Below are 19,563 nucleotides of genomic sequence, written 5' to 3'. Positions count from 1 at the left end.
TTAACTGTGACCATTCTTCTTCCTTACAAGCTGCTCCTTGGTGTTCAGTTCAGGTCTCAGTATAATAATGTAGCATTTGGGGAGGAATATGCAGCCCAGTAAGCCAACACTAGAGGCCAAGATGCTGAAGATCTCCACAGCCACCATGTATTTCCCCTTGGTGCTCAGGTAAGTTGGCATAAAGGAAGCCCAAACACTGCAGAAGACCAACATGCTGAAGGTGATCAGCTTAGCTTCATTAAAAGTATCAGGCAACTTTCTGGCCAAGAAAGCCACAGTGAAGCTGATGATGGCCAGAAGCCACATGTAGCCCAGGACAAGGTAGAACATGATGCCTGAACCCTCATTGCATTGAACGATGATCTGGCCAATCTGAGATTGCATATCCAAGTCAGGGAATGGGGGAGACGTTGCCAGCCACACAGCACAGATGCTAGTTTGAATAAGAGAGCAGAGAATGATGACTGATCCTGCCAGTCTCTTCCCTACCCATTTCCTCATCCTGTTTCCTGGCTTGGTGGCCATGAAGGCCAGGACCACGGTGATGGTTTTGCCCAGCACACAAGAAACTGCAACAGAGAAGATGATGCCGAACACTGTTTGGCGGAGAATGCAGGTCTCTCTCTGAGGCTGTCCTATGAATAGAAAGGGGCACAGGAATGCAAGAAGGAGAGCGGAAAGGAGGGTACAGGTGATGTCCCAGTTGTTGGCTTTGACAATGGGAGATTTCCGGTTCAGAATGAAGTTCCCCATCACCACAATCGTGATGACAGAAAAGAACAGGGCAATGGAAGCCAAAACTGCTCCCAACGGTTCTCCGTAGCATAAGTAGGTGATACTTTTTGGGATGCATTGATCCTGTTTCTCATTTGAATATTGATCTTCTAGGCATTTCTCACAATGGTCTGCATCTGGAAGCCATAAGCAAGGTGTCAGCATATCACAAATATGCAAAAATTCTCAATTTTAAACAAAATTTATCAATCTTTATTGTTTCAATCAAAATATGCCTTGAGCTTATACAAGGGAAACCCCTCCTCACAACAACAATGAAAAATTCTAGGTTGGATCCAGATATAGTCGTGCTTTGTGTAAACCCACTGAAATCAATGGCACAAGTTCATAACATTCATAAGGAATATTAAAACATTGAATGTACTTCTTACAACATTCATATACGGATGGGTATTGTAATCATATTAGGAACATTGTATAGTAGTCCATCTTTGTAGACCCAAACAACAGATTTCCATGAAAACGTTATCAGTTGAATCCAGATCTAGTCATTCTTAAAGTATTTCCATTGATTTCAATGTGTCTACTCTGTTATTAAATCTGAATCTAATGCCATGCCTTTCAAGTTGGGGTGTACGAAACCCTGCTTACCTGGCTCTGCAGGGTTCCGCAGGTGGGGGGAGGCGATCCGTTCCTCCCCCCAGAATCCTCGATGGGGGGGAGGTGATCTGTTCCCCCCGCCAGAATCCTGCCCGGCTGGCTCCGCTCTGCGGCCAGGCCGCGGAGCCACCAACCGGGCCAACCCATAGCCGGGCCTCCAGCCACTGCCAGGCTGCTGCGGACGCAAATGGCGTCCTGTGTAGGGGATGCCATTTGTGTCCCTACGCCGGCCCGTGATAGGCTACGTAAATATTTACGTAGCCTATCACGGCAAAAAAAAAGGGAATGCAAATGGCAGTGGCTATGGCAGCTGCCATTTGCATTCCATTTTTTAGCTGTTCTTCTCGTTCCGGTGCTCCTCAAATGGTGGTCGCGTCTGCAGCCGCCATTTGCATCTTTTGAATGGCCATGATAGGCTATGTAAATACTTACCTAGCCTATCATGGCTAACTCAGTGACGCCATTTGCGTTCCTGCTTTAGCCATGATAGGCTACGTAAATATTTATGTAGCCTATCACAGCCTCTGCAGGGACACAAATGCCGTCACTGCATTAGCCGTGATAGGCTATGTAAGTATTTATGTAGCCTATCACGGCCATTCGAAAGATGCAAATGGCGGCTGCAGATGCGGCCACTGTTCAAGGAGCACCGGAATGGCCGACCAAGGTAGGCTCCGTTCCAGGCCCATTTCAGGGGGTGGTGGTGAGGTGGGGGGCTTTGTTCTGCCATGGATTTCAGGGGGCCAAATGCGCCAGCATTCGGCCTCACCGAGGTCAATGGCGGAATTCTCCGCCATGCCAACTTTCAAGATTGCAGCCAGATTTGCCCTTCCTTAATCTAGTACTTTCTTCTTCTTTTTTGCTGAAAATCACATTGCATTTTGGATTGTGCAGTATGAGTGGTGAAAAATGATTAGGTGTTGCTTATGTTTATTTTAGTTACTGCCATAACCTTAGTACTATATGTGAAAAGGTTCATGAGTGTGAGAACAAAGTTATTGCAAGAATACAACATACACACACACACACATAGTATATCCTCAGTATCTGCAAAAACCTATAGAACATTTCCTAGAGGAATATGTAGGTAGTGCAACAGACTTCAGGCAAGGCAAAGAGGAAGAAAAGTGTCTCCAATGAAAAATGTCTTCAGCCTGGATATGGCTGAAAGGTCTTCCCTTGCCTGCCACTGTTCAAGAAGATGGATGGTGATAAATCAATTCATATATTTGTTGTAGAGGAAAGTAATTGAAATTAGAGTAGACCAATATTAAAAGAATGTGGACACCCCCAGCCCCTGCCCAGTCCAATGTAATTCTATGTTCCTTTTACTTACCCATCTGGTTTGAAATCATTCCTTCTGGACACTTAGTGCAATCGTAGCAACAAACTTCTTTCCCCTGCTGGGCAATCTTGCTGTATCCAGGGTAGCAGCTCTCAACACACGTGGCACGAGGAACTGCCTAATGCAATCAGAAAAATTGTTGGTGATGGAAATAAAGTGTGTTTTCCACTCTTTGATTTCTGTATGAAGCTTCTCAGTTTCTCTCTTTTTTTCTGTGGAAACATGGGGGGAGGGAGCTCCATGACAGTGGAAGGAGAAGCATGGTGGCTTACCTGGATTTTTCAAGGAATCGGCTTTGGTCCACGCAGGGCTTCGCAGACAAGTGCTCCACACCTTTATAAATCGTTTGACAGTCACATACTTCTGGGTGTGGGAGGGGATTGGAACTGAATGTCATCAGACTGGCAGGGGCTGCTCAGCCAATGAGAGAGCCTTCCCCCCATCCAGGCTCTACCTCCCTTTCTCCTTTTCCCTGAAGCTCAACCAATGAGAGAGCCTCCCCCCCATCCAGGCTCTACCTCCCTTTCTCCTTTTTCCTGAAGCTCAACCAATGAGAGAGCCCCCCCATCCAAGGTCTCCCCCCCTTTTTCCTTCCCCATTAAGCTCCCACTGCAAAGGGTCAAAGGATCAAAGTTATAGATTAGTTACTTCTTAAAAGCAATGGACCAAACATCAAAGAAATGGAGCTTCGAGATCACGCTTCACAGGCTTTAGGAGGGCTACCCTGGACAGCCTTTAAATTGTCAATACTTGATTTTGCCTGGCTCCAACCAGCCCTGTCAACACTTTTTCTCCTTCCCCCTGAAGCTCCAGCGCTGTGATGCAGCGAAGGAGTGAAGCTGCAGGTTAGTTACTTCCTAAAAGCAATGAACACGAAAGAAAAGCAGCTTCTAGATTATACTTCACAGCCTTTATGGGAATAACTTAGAGCTTTATGTCTCAGGAAATTCGGGAGTGTGATTTTAGGGACCAAGCCTCATTGACCACAATGGGAAATTACTCCTGAGTAGACACAAATAGGTTTGTGCTGGGAAACACAGAAACACCCCTTGACCAGGGCCACAGTGAAAGGCTAGCATACCCATGGTAAATGCGAGAGTTGGGGCACACAACAACTATAGTATGAAGAACCCAACTTAATGGAAAGAATTGGACTTAAAGTAGTCTCAGGAAATCCAGATTTTCCATGAATAGCTCCAGGGTGGCTGTGGGATGGCCACAACATCATGTGTCCTGAACAACCTCCAATGGAGCCAGCTCACAGCAAGTCAACTGTGGAAACACCCCCATGGTAACACCCAACTGGGGGGACAAAAAGTAGTCCTTCTCTCTTAAGTGGAAGCACTTGTGCCCCTAATTTGGATCAGGGCCATGGTGATTCAGAAGGGAGGATTTAAGCTTCCATCCTCCTGTTTTCATATCAACATTCCACCACCCCCATGGGTGGGGAGGAGGGTTGAAAATGAAAAATACCCACCCGCTTTGACCCCAAGATGTGATTGGCAGAGCTATGCATGATCAGCAGATTGTTTCGTTTGTCTGTTAGATCACCCACTGATCTCCATATATTCACTCCACCCTCCGTCTCTTGTTTTCCACTCAGCCTTCAGACTCTATTAATCAAAGTGTCATCAAAGCCCCTTCCTGCCCACCAGGAGAAAAGGCTGGAATTTAGCTTCTTCATATCAAGCGCTAGAAATAACATCCGTGTTGCATCTGGACTCCTGGTCATGTTTTTCTCTGCTAACTGCAAGGCCTCTATATTGGCTCCAAGGAGAGTAAACGGCAAAAATAGGAGTGCTGAGCAGCCAGGAAGGCTGGGGGAGGGGGAGGGGATTGTGCATCGGAATAGGCAGCAGAGCTCGAGGAAAGGGGAGCTGCATTAGGGAGCCCAAGGGCAGGATTGGTGGACAAATGAAGAGGAGCGGCAAAGCATGATGTTCTCATTGTGTGGGCTGCATTGCTCTTCATGGAACTTCAGGATAACTGCTGCCAAAGGTCTTGTGCAAAACGTAATCATTGTTCTATTAATATCAACATGGAAGTAGAGCTGGTGAGAAACCGTGATTCCTTCAAGCCATTTGTGAAAATGACACAATGATTTAACTATGAATGGCTGAATGAAATGGCTCCCATCCCAAACTTCGTTCCTCCAGTTCATGTTACCAGTTCTTCAGTAATTTTACTTATGGGCGAACTCAACTGGGCTTACTTCTTTTTAGACATGCAGATAATTGCATGGCTAACCTCCAATTCTATCCTCTCCTTTCTTTCCCCCAAACACGGTAATGAACACCTTTATTAGGTGTTTATTACACCTAATAATGAACACACCTTTGGAAACTTTCGTCTGCATTTGAACAAAGAAATGTTTAGGTTTTGCAAGACATTCTGGTTCATTTCTCCATTTTGCGAAACAGCAACAACAACAACAACCACCACCAAACTGCTTGGTTGAAACAACAAATTCTGATCTGGGTGAAATGCCTTCAAAATGATCATTGCCATTTCAAACTAGGCCTACATGGAAGTATAAAATTCAGCAATAAAACCTGAAGTTTATTAACAAATGATTTGGGGGGAAATCTTATTTTCCCTGCATGACAGACAGGGATTACATTTGAATTTAGTGCCAGACATGGATGGGAACAAAAGAAACTAGAGTGGCATGTCTGGGTTGCCATGAAACACAGGCCCTGTATCTATGCAATGCCTGACATAAAAAGATCCTGATCCTAGTCAATAGCCACAAAAGTCTTTCAACACTTTTCAATAAAATGCACCTCTGATCACCCTCAACTTTCATAATCCTGATCCAGATTATCTTTTTCTCTCTCCCTTCTCCCTACACACAAGTGGGTGAGTGAGATGAGATGGGGTGGGTTGGTCTTGTAGGCCCCTTCCAACCCTACTGTACTAGTCTATGATTCTACTGCCCTACACACTGGTCAGTTATGTGCTACCTTCAAAACCTTCAGAAGTCCGCAAATAGCGTTGCCCTTATTTTCACCGTAGTCTACGTAAATCTTTACGTAGACTAGCCGGGCCCAAATAAGGAACGCAGATGGCGGCGCCCATGGGCAGCCCATTTGCGTATGCGCTTTTTTTTTTTTTTCAAAGTCACCCGTGATAGGCTACATAATGATTTACGTAGCCTATCACAGCTGACTTTGGAAATCTAGCTGTGATAGGCTACGTTAATTGTTACGTAGCTATCACGGGGTTGTGTTTTTTTTACTTTATTTTGTAATGGCGGCGGTGGCAGCCGGTCGGAAGACCGGCTGCCGCCCCCGCCCCCAACAAAACGCTGCCGGGAGGGACATTCGCAGGAGGTAAGTCCCATCCCGGGGGGGGGGGGCGGGGAGGTGGAGAATTTCACCGCCAATTTCGGGGGGCCGAATGTGTTGGCATTCAGCCTCCCCGAGATTCAGGGAGAAATTCACGGCCATCCCTACTTTTAACAAGCTGAACTATTAGGGTATGTCCATGTCCTGGTTGTGAACACCAGATTCCGCCTCCAAGAGAATTTACCTAATCTCCCCATACTCCAGTTCTCTCTGCAGACTCTGAAGGTTCTGGTTGGTTTGTGTAGTTTTATCTGAATTACAAATGCTATACCAAATTGCTTTCTCTGAAGTAATGAATGCAAATTTTAAATGCTTGCTTGTGTTCAATCAATTCCCCATTATATGAAGGGGTGTGTGTGTGTGTATGTGTGTGTTACTGGATTCAGCTTTTCCAAAGATAAAAAGATGCTTTTGTGAATGCGTATCTTGAGAACATGCACAAGTCTGAACACGTATCTAAAGGAACACATTCAGCAACTTTCCAGCAGGAATATCGCAGGTGTTGATTCCCAGGACATGGGGGGAAAATACATTATCTATGTTAATCTCAGATCATAATATTAATTAAAGATCTGTTGAAAAATTATTCAAACCTGGTTAAACTTGTGATTCCACACAATGGCGCTTCCATTAATGCTGAACCCATTCCCTTGAGGATCCTGAGGGCCCATCCTTCCAACTCGGACTCTCTGGAAGGATCGATTGGGGAATGTGACTGTGTTCATGATATCGTACCCTGATGCCAGTTCTCTATTCTCGTCAAAAAATATTTCTTCCCCAGCACTATTGTTAAACTCGATGCTTCTCAGAAAAGAGCGAAGCTGGAGTGGATAACAAAAAGTTTACAAACTAGGTCAAATGGTGGAAAATGTTACTTCTTAGGAACCTGATTTATTTGCCATTCTATTAATAGTATGAAATGCAAATTTGCAAGATTTTGTATTTCCCCAAAATACAAAATACTGACAAATATTTTAAAAGTAAGATGAATATTGTGAAAGATACAGATGAGTGGAACCTCCCACAGGAATTCCCCACCAGGTGATTCCCAAATGTGGTTTCTTCCTTATGATCTGAACAGAATCAACCCTGGAAAGAGAACATCCACTTGAACTGGAATGGATGACTCATCTGGACCCTCCATAATATTTAGGGAATGAAGCAGGATGATTGCACAAAAAAAAACCTCATCTGGAAGCACCCCTGGAAGTAACAGTTTCCATACTGAGAACTCCAGCTCATCCATCATTTTGTGAGTTTCATCTAGCTATTTTTTTCTTTAATTACTGGTGCCCAGGGTTTTAAAAAGGATGTCAGAGGAATCCATCTGGGTCTTGAAGCCTGCCGAGCATTCCGGACTCTGACTCTCCAGTCCACAAGCTGGCCTGACTCAGTCTGTGTGAGTTGGGCCAGCTCGCAGTTTTCCATTTTATTTATTTATTTATTTATTTATTATTAAATTTATTAATCGCCCATCTGGATGGTCACCCAGCCACTCTGGGCGATGTACAACATACCATAAAACAATTTAAAACAATAAAATTCTACCATAATTTTTTTAAAAAATACCCTAACCCACCCCAAATGCCTGCCTGAACAACCACGTTTTTAATGCACGACGGAAGCTCATTGAAGAGGGGGCATGACGGAGTTCCCTAGGGAGGGAGTTCCACAGAGTGGGGGCCACCACAGAAAAGGCCCTCTCCCTCATCCCCACCAGTCTAGCTGTCCTGGCTGATGGGACAGAGAGAAGGCCATCCGAGGCTGATCTTGTTAAGTGGCCTGTCTGGTGTTGCTTTTATTTTGTTTCTCTCTAAAACAGGCAAAACTTTTCTCTAGCACTGAGGCTGCAATTTGTACAACAACAAACACTTTATGACCACGATTTGTGCAAATTTCGGTCATTGCAGCTGAAATTTGTGCATGTTGTAGCCACAATTTGCTGAACTTGCCAATTTTAGAGGAAAAAAAATAAAATGGAAATTTCCTGGATTCCGGGAAAAAGTCCTGAGCTCGGCTGAGGGTTCCAGGAAAATCCATCAATCCCCCAAAGGGCCAGATTTCCCCAGACAGACAGCCCTTTTGATTGTTTTTTTTTTAAAAAAGTGCAATTTCTGCTTCTGAGAATGACTTAATTTGAACAATGGTGCTCCCACAGTGCCTCATGAAAGATTACTTTTACAAAATCTCTGACTCTTTGGCATATTTTTCATGACATTTCATATGTTATAATCAGCAGTGTAACAGTGCATTTTTAATGACACAATTATCCTGGAATTAATTAATCAGACCTAGGTCACATCCATGTTCTGTCATTGCTTCATGAAAATTGCCATTATGTCTTAAGAATCAATGCTATCACATGCAATGTTATATTCTTTAGGGACGTACAAATCCCCTTACCTGGGCTCAGCAGGGGCGTCCACGGCGGGGGAGGCGATCTGTTCCTCTCCCCGGAATCCTTGCTGGCCAGTTCCACTCTGCGGTGAGTCCATGGAGCCGCTGGCTGGCTCCGTTCTGCAAGCGATACGGCCGCCATTGCCATGCCGTATCGCTGCAGATGAGAAACAGGAAGTGATCCGGACACAAATGGAGTCCGTTACGCCATTTGCATCCCTGTTTCTTCTTGCGATAGGCTACGCGTCTGTATTTACATAGCTATTTATGTAGCCTATTGCGTGAAAAAAGGACCCTGTTTTTTTCACTCAATAGGCTATGTAACGTAAATACAGACACGTAGCCTATTGCAAGAAGAAACAGGGAAGCAAATGGCGTGGCATGCGCCATTTGCATCCGGATCACTTCCTGTTTCTCATCCACAGCAATACAGACGGCAATGGCAGCCATATTGCTTGCAGAATGGAGCTGCTGGTAAGGAGGATTCGGCTCCGCAACAATCTGGCAGGAGGCGGGGGTGAGTGGGAACGTCTGCCATGGACTCCAGAGGCTGAATTCCCTGGAATTCGGATTCATTGGAGTCTGTGGCGGAATTCTCCACCATCCCTAGTATTCTGGCATCTTTCTTGCAAACATTTTATTTAATTTTTTCATGTGAAAATTTGCAGAAGATCCGGGGGGGGGGTATCTTTAAATTCGTCTTCTTCCTGGAGTGTTATAGCAAAAATGTTGGTGTGGCTTCAGTCAAAGGTTTCTGCCACTAGCCTACAGCACTTGAACAAGTAGCCAGAGTCCAGCCCAGGGGGTGGCACAGCGGTCTATATATACTAATTCGTGCAATACGCCTGTACTCTGATAAAGAGGAACCATGCCTTACCTGCCATGGATGACGTCGAAGAAGCTTCTGTCTCTCTCCGTTCGGTGTTGCTTTCTGCTTCGCTCTCAATGATTCCATGGCATGGAGAGCATGTGCGACAGCATAAGCAGCATTGTAGATACTGTAGCTCTGGCCAGACATCCCCATTTCAAACACAGATCCAGGGAGACTCCCCAGCTTCTCCTCCCCAGTGCAGTTTTTCTTATTCCGTGCATACAGGTTAAACATTGGGAGTGCACAGAGAAATGCAGTGTACCAGAACTCTTGGATGAAATGAATATTTGACGTGAATGGACTTAGAGTCTCAAGGAAGTCCTGAAATCCTGGAACCACATTTGTGTGAAGTGAAAAGGACAAGGTGCCATTGAGGGATTTGGCTGGAAATTTATTCCAAGAAAAAAAAGCTGTGAAATCCCATTGAGCCGTTATAATCCAAACTTTCTCAGTTGGATGCTTCTTGAAAAATTCATACTGATCTAGAACTATTTGGAAACCTGCCATGGATTGGGAATCGCCATACATGACAATTACACTGATTTCATTCAAGTGCATTGTGAAAGATATGGTTTCAAAGTACTGAAGAATAGTCTCTTTTGTGTGATTTATCACCACTGGGATCAGTTGAACCAAAGCAACGCAAATATTGCTCTGGAAGAGGCTTGGTCTCAAAGTTCGAAGAAACGTTTCTCCGCTGTCATCATCTGAGATCAGGAGGCCAATCCAGTTCCACCCAAAATGCTTGAGTAGCTGAACAATCCCATCATACTGAGGGCTTTCATTTGGAACCATCCGAAAGAAAGAAGGGAACTGACTCCTATCACTCAACAGAGGGTCAAAAGACCCATAACTGAGCTGTCAGGACAAAAGATGCTGTTAAGGCTACAGACCAACGTTCATTTGCTAAGCAAATTTCTGGTTTATAGACCAGAGTGATCTGCTGGTGTGACTTGATGGAAGCTAACGGTTAGGAGCCACTGAGAGATCTCCATCAGAGCTTGACCCCACCCACCCCTGCTACTGTTTCGGAGCCACCTAGAGATTTGTCTTGAGTATTAGCCATCAGAGGTTGCAGGAGGTGACTTCAAGTACTTTCTGCCAATGGGAACAGTTGATATGGGTGTGTGTATGAAGACACAGTACAGAGGGACAGAAGCAGAGACAAAGCTGAGAATTCACTTAAAGCTGAAAGGTTCTCACAGATGCAGCATGTTCTCTCTCTCTCTCTCTCTCTCTCTCTCTGGGGTACTTCTGAGGAGCAAAGACCTTAAACTATGAAGATGTTTACCCACTTTTTGCTTCTTTTGTATATTTGCAAATACTAGAAAGGCACAACAAGTTTCCAGTAGTGTCTTCTGCAATAGAATCCAAACCTAAAACTTACTACTTCTGGAACTTCTCAGTGCTAACAGATGTTGGGATGTGTGCACAACTACTTTCAAAACTGAGAAATATGTCCTTTTATCCTTGAACAGAAATGCATTTCTTCAGTTCATGCTTTCTGATCTGCCAACAAATCCCTTCCAGAACCTAGTGCCCACCATGTGTTTTGGAGTACAAGTCCCGTCCTCCCTAGTAACTGTCAATGGCCAATGGTCAGGGAAGCTGGGGATTGTAGTCCAAAACATCAGGATGTCCCCAGGTCAGTCAAGGCTGTGATATAGAACAACACATTCTCCAGTTGCCAATCCATATGAAGCCAAAATGGCAACTTCTACATGCATGAGCAGGTATCAACAGGACTGGGGGACCCCAACTTCAGTAGAAGTAACAAAACAAAACACAGCCTTTAGAAAAACTGAATGTGGGGTACAAAATACAATCCAATGATCTTGATCAGTGCCACTAGAATGCTATGTGTTCATCAAGGAAGAAAACAAGAAATGAGGCTAAGGAGAATGAATGGAGTATCTTGGAATAGAGTACAGCTGCCAGGATGGAACTCTACATAGGAGCATGCCGCACTGCAACTTTTTGTTGCAGGTTCCACTTACTGCATATTACAATCCAAACGTTATTATCTCATTTGGAGTATTGGTCCTGCCAACTCTCACACTGGTAATGGGTTCTACACAGGAAGCTGGGAAAACTGAATTACTTATAGTTTAGACCTTAAAATAACATAGTGTTAAATTCTGGGTGAGTGTGAACCACAACTCAGGAAAACATGGGTTCGAGGGAGTGGGGTCCTTTCATGCCAAGAATCCCACAGGATGATGGCTTCGTTATAGGACAGTATTCAAGGGATTAAGTAGAATCCTTTTATCCTTACAAAGTCTGTGGGGTGTACAAGTAAGGTCCTGGAGAGAGACCTGCACTGCTCTGTTTCCTATGCATGCATATAAAGACACATACCTGTGGTATCTTGTAGGCATTTAAGATGTTGGCCATTGGAATGGAGGTTTGTGAGGTGAGCCCACCAATGATGGCCATTAATGTCTTCCCCCTGACACACCTGTAATTGGGGGGATTTCCCTGTCCCATGAAGAGAATATCCAGAGTTGTCCCATAGGCTCGCTTTGAACTAAAAGCATTCTCATAGATCTTGAATCCCAGTGTGGTGTTGGGCAAGAGACGCTCATCCCTGTTGACCTCATTAATGGCAAAAGCAAGGGCTAGGACATGTTGGTAGTTTTTGCACATTATCCTGCAATGAGAATTTCACATCAGTGAAAGAAGCGTGTTCTATTTCCATACAATTCTAGATTCAGAATCTGCAACAGTGCAGAGTATCTACTTCAGACCCTTGCAGGATTGCCGTGGTTTTTGCTTTGCTTTTCTTTGCTTTGTCTACTTTTAAAGAATTCTTCACTTCTGGAAAAAAAAATAGAGCTACTTACCATGCTCCGGGAGAGAAGCCTGGGTATCCTGTAAAGGGGTGTAAAAGCATTTCAGCAAGTACAATGGACACAAATCCCCCAATGATGATGTCAGCATGAAATCTATGTTCAACTTTTGGGTGAGAACTGGATGTGGACTTTGAAGCCTTGCTGGATGTATTTGGGAACAGCAGGGAGAGAGGGAAGAGGAGCAAGAGGAAGAGGAGCAAGGCCATTCTGAATGCCAGCAAATCTGTGCCCCAATCACACCTAGAGATCAACACTGTCACCTACATACCAATAGCATCAATGTGAGTAGAAAGTAACTGTCTTGAGAGAAGCTACAGAAAACCACCCAAAAACGATTGGCCAGCTGACACCAATCCATACAGCACAAGGATCCACTCTGAAAATCTTTCAAGTCATAAATAAATAAATAAATAAATAAATAAATAAGTACCTAGCTAGCTAGCTAGCTACCTTTCAGCTTTGGGTCTAAGGGATGACGTTTCAATGCTCCAAATGCCAGAGCCTTGCCTGCCTCAAGTTCACCTCTCTCAGCTCAGTTTGGGAGGTGACTTTATAGACTAAGTAAAGCAAAGCACAAGCTATGGAGCTGAATCAGGCTGCTTTTGTTTCATAGAATACACTAGGAGTTCTCCAGCTAGCCATGGGGGTTCCACAAGATGCCAATTTCAATCATGTGATTTTGATAATTACAGGGTAATTAAATATCTCTTCCAAGGTCCCTGTATTAACAGATAAAATATGTTTGTATAATCCCATGATAGCCTACATTTGCCGTTCGTCAGGGCAGGCTATCTGAGAATTAGAGTCTGTGTTTGGTATTAGTCTGACTTTCTGAATCACTAACCTATGAATTCGGGGGACGGGGGGAGACAGAAAAGAGCCACAGACTGGATTACCAATCCAGACCATAGCCAATGTAACTACACAAAGTGCACCTAGCCTCAGTTATGTGTCTGCTGGGTATATCCAGAGTACACTACTGTATGCACACAACATGGGGTGCCTTTGAAAAGAACTCACAAAGTTATGCTGGTACATTGGGGTTAAGCAGCCAGAACAGATTACATTGATTTTTTGTGAATTACATTGGTTACCAGTGCATTTTTGGACCCAATTAAAGCCCTAAGTAGTTTAGGGCTAGCTTATTTGAAGGACTACATGTTCCTATATGAACTTGCCCATGCCTGAGATTGGCATTAGAGACTCTGCTCGCTGGCCCACTTTTAAACCTGGTCAGATTTGTGGGCAGTACTACAGACAGGACCTTTTTGGTAGTGGCCAGTACATTGTGGAACTGGAACTCCCAAGGCTTATACATTAGGATGCTTCAGTCTTGGTGCACAGAAGGACTTCAAAACCTATCTGTTCCATGGGGCTTTTGATTGGTGTATATTTTTATTGGACATACTGCTGAATTCATTGTTGTGGCTTTTAGGAGGAAATATTTTGTGCTGGCTGAATAATTTTTAAATGGATTGTATGTTTTTTGTGTTTTTTTTTTGCACATTTTGAACTGTGAAGTGTGAATATGTCATATTATTCTACTTGTATGTTTATAGTCCCCTTCATGGATCACTGCCTTGTTGTGGCGAAGGGGCTTGCGTAACTCAGTGAAGCCATAAGCTATGCCGTGCAGGGCCACCCAAGACGGACAGGTCATGGCAGAGAGTTCTGACAAAATGTGGTCCACTGGAGAAGGAAATGGCAACCCACTCCAGTATTCTTGCCAAGAAAACCCCATGGAACGTATCACAAGGCTAAAAGATATGACGCCGGAAGATGAGCCCCTCAGGTCGGAAGGTGTCCAATATACTACTGGGGAAGAGCAGAGGGTATTTCCAAGTAGCGCCAGAAAGAGTGAAGCGGTTAGGCCAAACCCGAAAGGACACTCAGCTGTGGATGTGTCTGGTGGTGAAAAGAAAATCCGATGCTGTAAAGACCAATATTGTTTAGGAACCTGGAATGTCAGATCAATGAACCAAGGTAAGCTGGAGGTGGTCAAACATGAGATGGCAAGATTGAACATCGACATCTTGGGAATCAGCGAACTAAAATGGACAGGCATGGGCGAATTTAATTCAGGTGACCATCATATCTACTATTGTGGGCAAGAATCCCTTAGAAGAAATGGAGTAGCACTCATAGTCAACAAAAGGGTGGGAAAAGCAGTACTGGGGTACAATCTTAAAAATGATAGAATGATCTCAGTACGAATCCAAGGCAAACCATTCAACATCACAGTAATTCAAGTCTATGCCCCAACCACTGAGGCCGAAGAAGCTGAGGTTGATCGGTTCTATGAAGACCTACAACACCTTCTAGAACTAACACCAAAAAAAGATGTCCTCTTCATCATAGGTGATTGGAATGCTAAAGTAGGAAGTCAAGAAATCACCGGGATAACAGGCAGGCATGGCCTTGGTGTACAAAATGAAGCAGGACAAAAGCTAATAGAGTTTTGCCAAGAGAACATGCTGATCATAGCAAACACTCTTTTCCAACAGCACAAGAGGCGACTCTACACATGGACGTCACCAGATGGTCAATATCGAAATCAGATTGATTATGTCCTTTGCAGCCAAAGATGGAGAAGCTCCATACAGTCAGTAAAAACAAGACCTGGAGCTGACTGTGGCTCAGATCATGAGCTGCTTCTTGCAAAATTTCGGCTTAAATTGAAGAACGTCGGGAAAACCACTAAACTGTTCAGGTATGACCTAAATCATATCCCTGATGAATATACAGTGGAGGTGAGGAATAGATTTCAGGGATTAGACCTGATAGACAGAGTGCCTGAGGAACTATGGACGGAGGTCCGTAACATTGTTCAGGAGGCAGCAACGAAATCCATCCCAAAGAAAAAGAAATGCAAGAAAGCAAAGTGGCTGTCTGATGAGGCTTTACAAGTAGCTCACGAAAGAAGGGAAGCGAAAAGCAAGGGAGAAAGGGGAAGATATAGCCAACTGATTGCAGAAAGCGAAGAGGATCTCAAGAGCCTCTTGTTGAGGGTGAAAGTGCCCACTACGCTATTTGCGTTCCCCTTTCTTTTCTTCGTCTTAGTCTACGTAAATATTGACTTAGACTAAGATGAAGAAAAATAAGGAACGCAAATGGCGGGGGCCGTAGCAGCCTCCATTTGCGTACACGTTTTTTGTGTTTTTTTACCTAGAGCCCTCCGCGGCTGGAAATCCAGCTGTGGACGGCCCTGGCCTGGGCCTGGTTGGCTGCTCTGCAGAGCTGTCGCAGAGCACAGCCGGCCATCAAGGATTCCAGGGGGGAGGACCGGATCGCCTCCCTCCCCATCAAGGATTCCGGGGGGAGGGACGGAACGCCTCCCCCCCCATGCACAGAATCCGTGGAAAGGTAAGTGACTTTCGTACATCCCTAGGCACACCTAAGGCAGCCTTGTTTTGGGAAGCCCCTAGGAGGAGGAAGTGTTCTGGCTGAAAGTAATTACTGCACATCTCAGGGTATGGGAAAGAATACGTAAATATCTACGAAAAATAGCCTTTCTTACGGAAGCTATGCAGAATTATGGCTGTCAGTACAGATTTATCTTTGTAATTCTTGGAGCGGAAAAAAAGAGGAGAATTCCGGGGGCTTGCGAACGACAGTACGGAGCACTGGCCGCAAACTGCGGAAGTCAAGCAGCACGGAAGGTACACAATTCATACATCCATATCTGCTCCAATGGGGCAATTCATACATGCTTATGGTTAATAAGCAATGATACAATACAAATAGTTAAAGAATAAAATGCAATCTAGTGTGCCATTCCATCCGTCAGGAGCAGATGGAGAAATTCTATGCAAGGACATTCTACTGGCTATGCTTAGAGCCCACTTGCCATTGGTAGGGATGGGCGGAATGCTCCAAAGTGCCAGCGATACGGCCGCCATGCCATATCGCTGGTTGAAGGGAGGGAAGTGACTGTGGACACAAATAGGGATGTCAGAGAATTCCGCCACGGATCTCGGTGAGGCCGAATGCCAGTGCATTCAGCCCCCAAACTCCGTGGCGGAACAGCCTTCCACCCCTCCGCCCCCACCGCGGATCCCCCCCAGGACAAGACTTACCTGGGGTGGAACTTCCAGGTGGCGGCGGCTGCAGCAGCTGGTCTTCCAACCGGCTGCCATCGCCACCATTCCCAGTCTTGTTAAAAAAAAAAAAATGTGATAGGCTACGTAAAGATTTACGTAGCCTATCATGGTTGGGTTTAAAAAAAAAACACGAAGTGATAGGCTACTTAAATCTTTACATAGCCTATCAAGGCTGGGTGGGTTTAAAAAACAACAACCTCATATGCAAATGGAGGCGGTGATGGCCACCGCCATTTGCGTTCCTTCTTTTTGGCCATCTTAGTCTATGTAAATATTTATATACACTATGATGGCAAAAATAAAGGGGAACGCAAATAGCGTAGTGGGCGCTATTTGTGTCCCTTTTTGATTCCCCATTTTAGCCTATGTAAAGATTTACGTAGGCTAAAATGGTGAATCAAAAAGGGACGCAAATAGCACCCGCTATGCTATTTGCGTCCCCCTTTATTTTCGCCATCATAGTCTACATAAATATTTACATAGATTCAGACGGCCAAAAAGAAGGAACGCAAATGGCGGCGGCCATAGCCGCCACCATTTGCGTACGCATTTTTTTTTTTCCCCAGAGCCCTCCGCAGCCGGAAATCCGGCTGCAGATGGCTCTGGGCTGGGCTGGGCCTGGCCGGCTGCTCTGCGGAGCTGCCGCGGAGTACAGCCAGCCATCAAGGATTCTGTGGGGGAGGAACGGATTGCCTCCCCCCCCCGTCGAGGATTCTGGGGGTAGGGATGGAACGCCTCCCCCCCATCAACATAATCCTCGAAAGGTAAGTCACTTTCGTACATCCCTAGACACAAATGGCACCCAGGACGCCATTTGCGGCCGTAAAGGCCTTAGTTTTAGATAAATGCAGCTGTAAATGGACCAGGATGCACCATCCTTATATTACTTTTCACATTTGCTTTTCACATCATATTACTATTCACATTTGCCTCCATAAAGGCCTTAGTTTAAGGTAAATGCAACCATAAATTGCTGCATTTACCTTAAACTAAGGCCTTTACGGACGCAAATGGCATCCAGGATGCCATTTGCGTCTGTGCTTTTTGTTAACGCGACAGGCTACGCAAATATTTACATAGCCCATCACAGCAAAGAGCAGGGATGCAAATGTAAATATTTACATAGCCTATCACTGAAAAGAGCAGAGACGCAGATGGCGTCGGCTATGCCGGGCACCATTTCCGTCCTCAGCCCGGCTGCGGACAGGCCTGGCCGGCGGCTCCACAGACTTGCTGCGGAGTGGAGCCGGCCAAGGAGGATTCCAGGGGCAGGGAAGGATCGCCTGCCCCCACCCCGCGGACACCCGAACCGGAACGGGGTAAGTATTTCGTACACCCCTACAGATGATAAGGCCATCTCACATTGGTCCAAACTCCACAAAACCAGGAAATTGGAAGCTAAGGCCGACATGTCCTGTAATCAGTCATGATGTTGTGCAATGTCACAAATTGTGCTTGCTTACAACTTACCCTCCAGGCACCCACACTTTTCCTGCGACTTTCAGTCCCAAATCCAGATTGGGGGATGGAGTGCCTGGGACCAGCAAAGATGCTTCACATTGTCCTCATCATGTATGGCCTTATGAAGCATCTCAGTCTTACTGTATTCCTAGAGGAATCCTACTGTGAGGTGACACATGCGCGTTTGTTGCTTAAACCAGTAGCTTCCAGGATGGGTTGAACAGTGAGAGGGAGCCCTCTTCTTGCACCCCTCACCATCCTTATATTACTATTGCATTTCAGTACAAGGTAAGCCTGTATTATATTGTAACTCAAGTTTTTTGTTTTGGTTTATCTATTGCACCAACAGGAATGAGCCAAAATGTAATTCAACACCATACTGAGATTTCCAGCAGCAGGCATGCTGCAAGCTTTTGGGGGATGCTTTCTAATATGGGATGTTTGGTTGTGATACAACAGGTTTGGAGTCTGAAAGGAAAATATTTATTCTGTACCATACTGAGATTTCCACTAGCATGCATACTGCAGGACCGACCCATGGTTGCTTTGGATCTTGAGATGCTTGGTGAAGATAAAACAATGTGGTGGTATGATGCTGTAGATTAAAAGAAGTGATTAGTGGAAGGCTTTAACACCCTCTTCCAGCACACTACTAATAGAATAATAGAATAGTAGGGTTGGAAGGGGCCTACAAGGCCATCGAGTCCAACACCCTGCTCAATGCAGGAATCCAAGTCAGAGCATCCCCGACAGATGGCTGTCCAGCCTCGTCTTGAATGCCTCCAGTGTGGGAGAGCCCACCACCTCCCTAGGGAATTGGTTCCATTGTCGTATTGCTCTAACAATCAGGAAGTTTTTTCCTGATGTTCAGCCGGAATCTGGCTTCCTGTCACTTGAGCCCATTATTCCGTGTCCTGCACTCTGCGAAGATTGAGACAAGATCCTGGCCTTCCTCTTTGTGACAACTTTTCAAGTACTTGAAACACACTCTCATATCTCCCCTCGGTCTTCTCTTTGCAAGGCTAAACATGCCCAGTTCTGTCAGTCTCTCCTCATAGGGCTTTGTTTCCAGTCCCCTGATCATCTTGGTTGCCCTCCTCTGAACCCTCTCCAGGTTGTCTGCATCCTTCTGAAAGTGTGGTGCCTGGAACTGGACACAGTACTCCAGGTGAGGCCTAACCAGTGCTGAGTAGAGGGGAACTATTACTTTCCAGGATTTGGAAGCTATGCTTCTATTAATGCAGCCAAAAATAGCATTTGCCTTTTCTGCAGCCACATCACAGGTTGGCTCATATTCAGCCTGTGATCTACAACAATTCCAAGATCCTTCTCGCTCATGGTGTTGTTGAGCCATGTATCCCCCATCTTGTAACTGAGCATTTGGTTTCTTTTTCTTAGGTGCAGATCTTGGCATTTATCCCTATTCAATGTCATTCTGTTGTTTTCTGCCCAGCACTCCAGGCTATCCAGATCACTTTGAATTTTGTTTCTGTCTTCCAGGGTATTAGCTATCCCACCCAATTTTGTGTAATCATATGTAAATCTGATCAGCATTCCCTGCACCTCCTCCTCCAAGTCCTTAATACAAATGTTGAAGAGCACTGGGCCCAGGACTGAGCCCTGCGGTACCCCACTCGTTACCTCTCCCCAGTTTGAGAAGGTCCCATTGATAAGCACTCTTTGAGTCCGATTCTGTAGCCAACTGTGGATCCACCGGATCGTTGTTTCATCTAGCCCACTTTGAGCTAGTTTGCTCATCAGGATATCATGGGGCACTTTGTTGAAAGCTTTGCTG

The 19,563-nt window shown here is 45.2% G+C and overlaps 1 protein-coding gene across 1 annotated transcript; it reads right to left on the bottom strand.

Moving 5' to 3' along the window:
- Window positions 1-11,749, bottom strand: LOC146342323 (vomeronasal type-2 receptor 26-like). The gene is made up of 5 exons (XM_084807797.1): window positions 11,714-11,749; window positions 9,362-10,213; window positions 6,681-6,908; window positions 2,732-2,858; window positions 1-911 (listed from the first exon to the last, which is right to left on the bottom strand). The coding sequence occupies exons 1-5, from the start codon at window positions 11,747-11,749 to the stop codon at window positions 1-3; spliced, it is 2,154 nt and encodes a 717-aa protein (XP_084663923.1).
- Between the last annotated feature and the right edge of the window lie 7,814 nt (window positions 11,750-19,563).

Source organism: Heloderma suspectum, chromosome 6 (assembly GCF_057233095.1).
Source record: "Heloderma suspectum isolate Gila_16-S chromosome 6, 16-S_ref, whole genome shotgun sequence".
Classification (NCBI taxonomy): Eukaryota; Metazoa; Chordata; class Lepidosauria; order Squamata; family Helodermatidae; genus Heloderma; species Heloderma suspectum.
Note: the sequence above shows the minus strand (reverse complement) of the source record. Positions and strands in the feature narration are given on the sequence as shown.

What these genes read in the sequence shown, in the direction of transcription:
- LOC146342323 (XM_084807797.1), bottom strand. Translation starts at nt 11,749, where the DNA reads ATGGCCAACATCTTAAATGCCTACAAGATACCACAG. An exon ending in TTCGACGTCATCCATGGCAG is followed by an intron (nt 6,909 to 9,361) that starts GTAAGGCATGGT and finishes TATCCACTCCAG; the next exon opens with CTTCGCTCTTTTCTGAGAAG. An exon ending in AATGATTTCAAACCAGATGG is followed by an intron (nt 912 to 2,731) that starts GTAAGTAAAAGG and finishes TATGGCTTCCAG; the next exon opens with ATGCAGACCATTGTGAGAAA.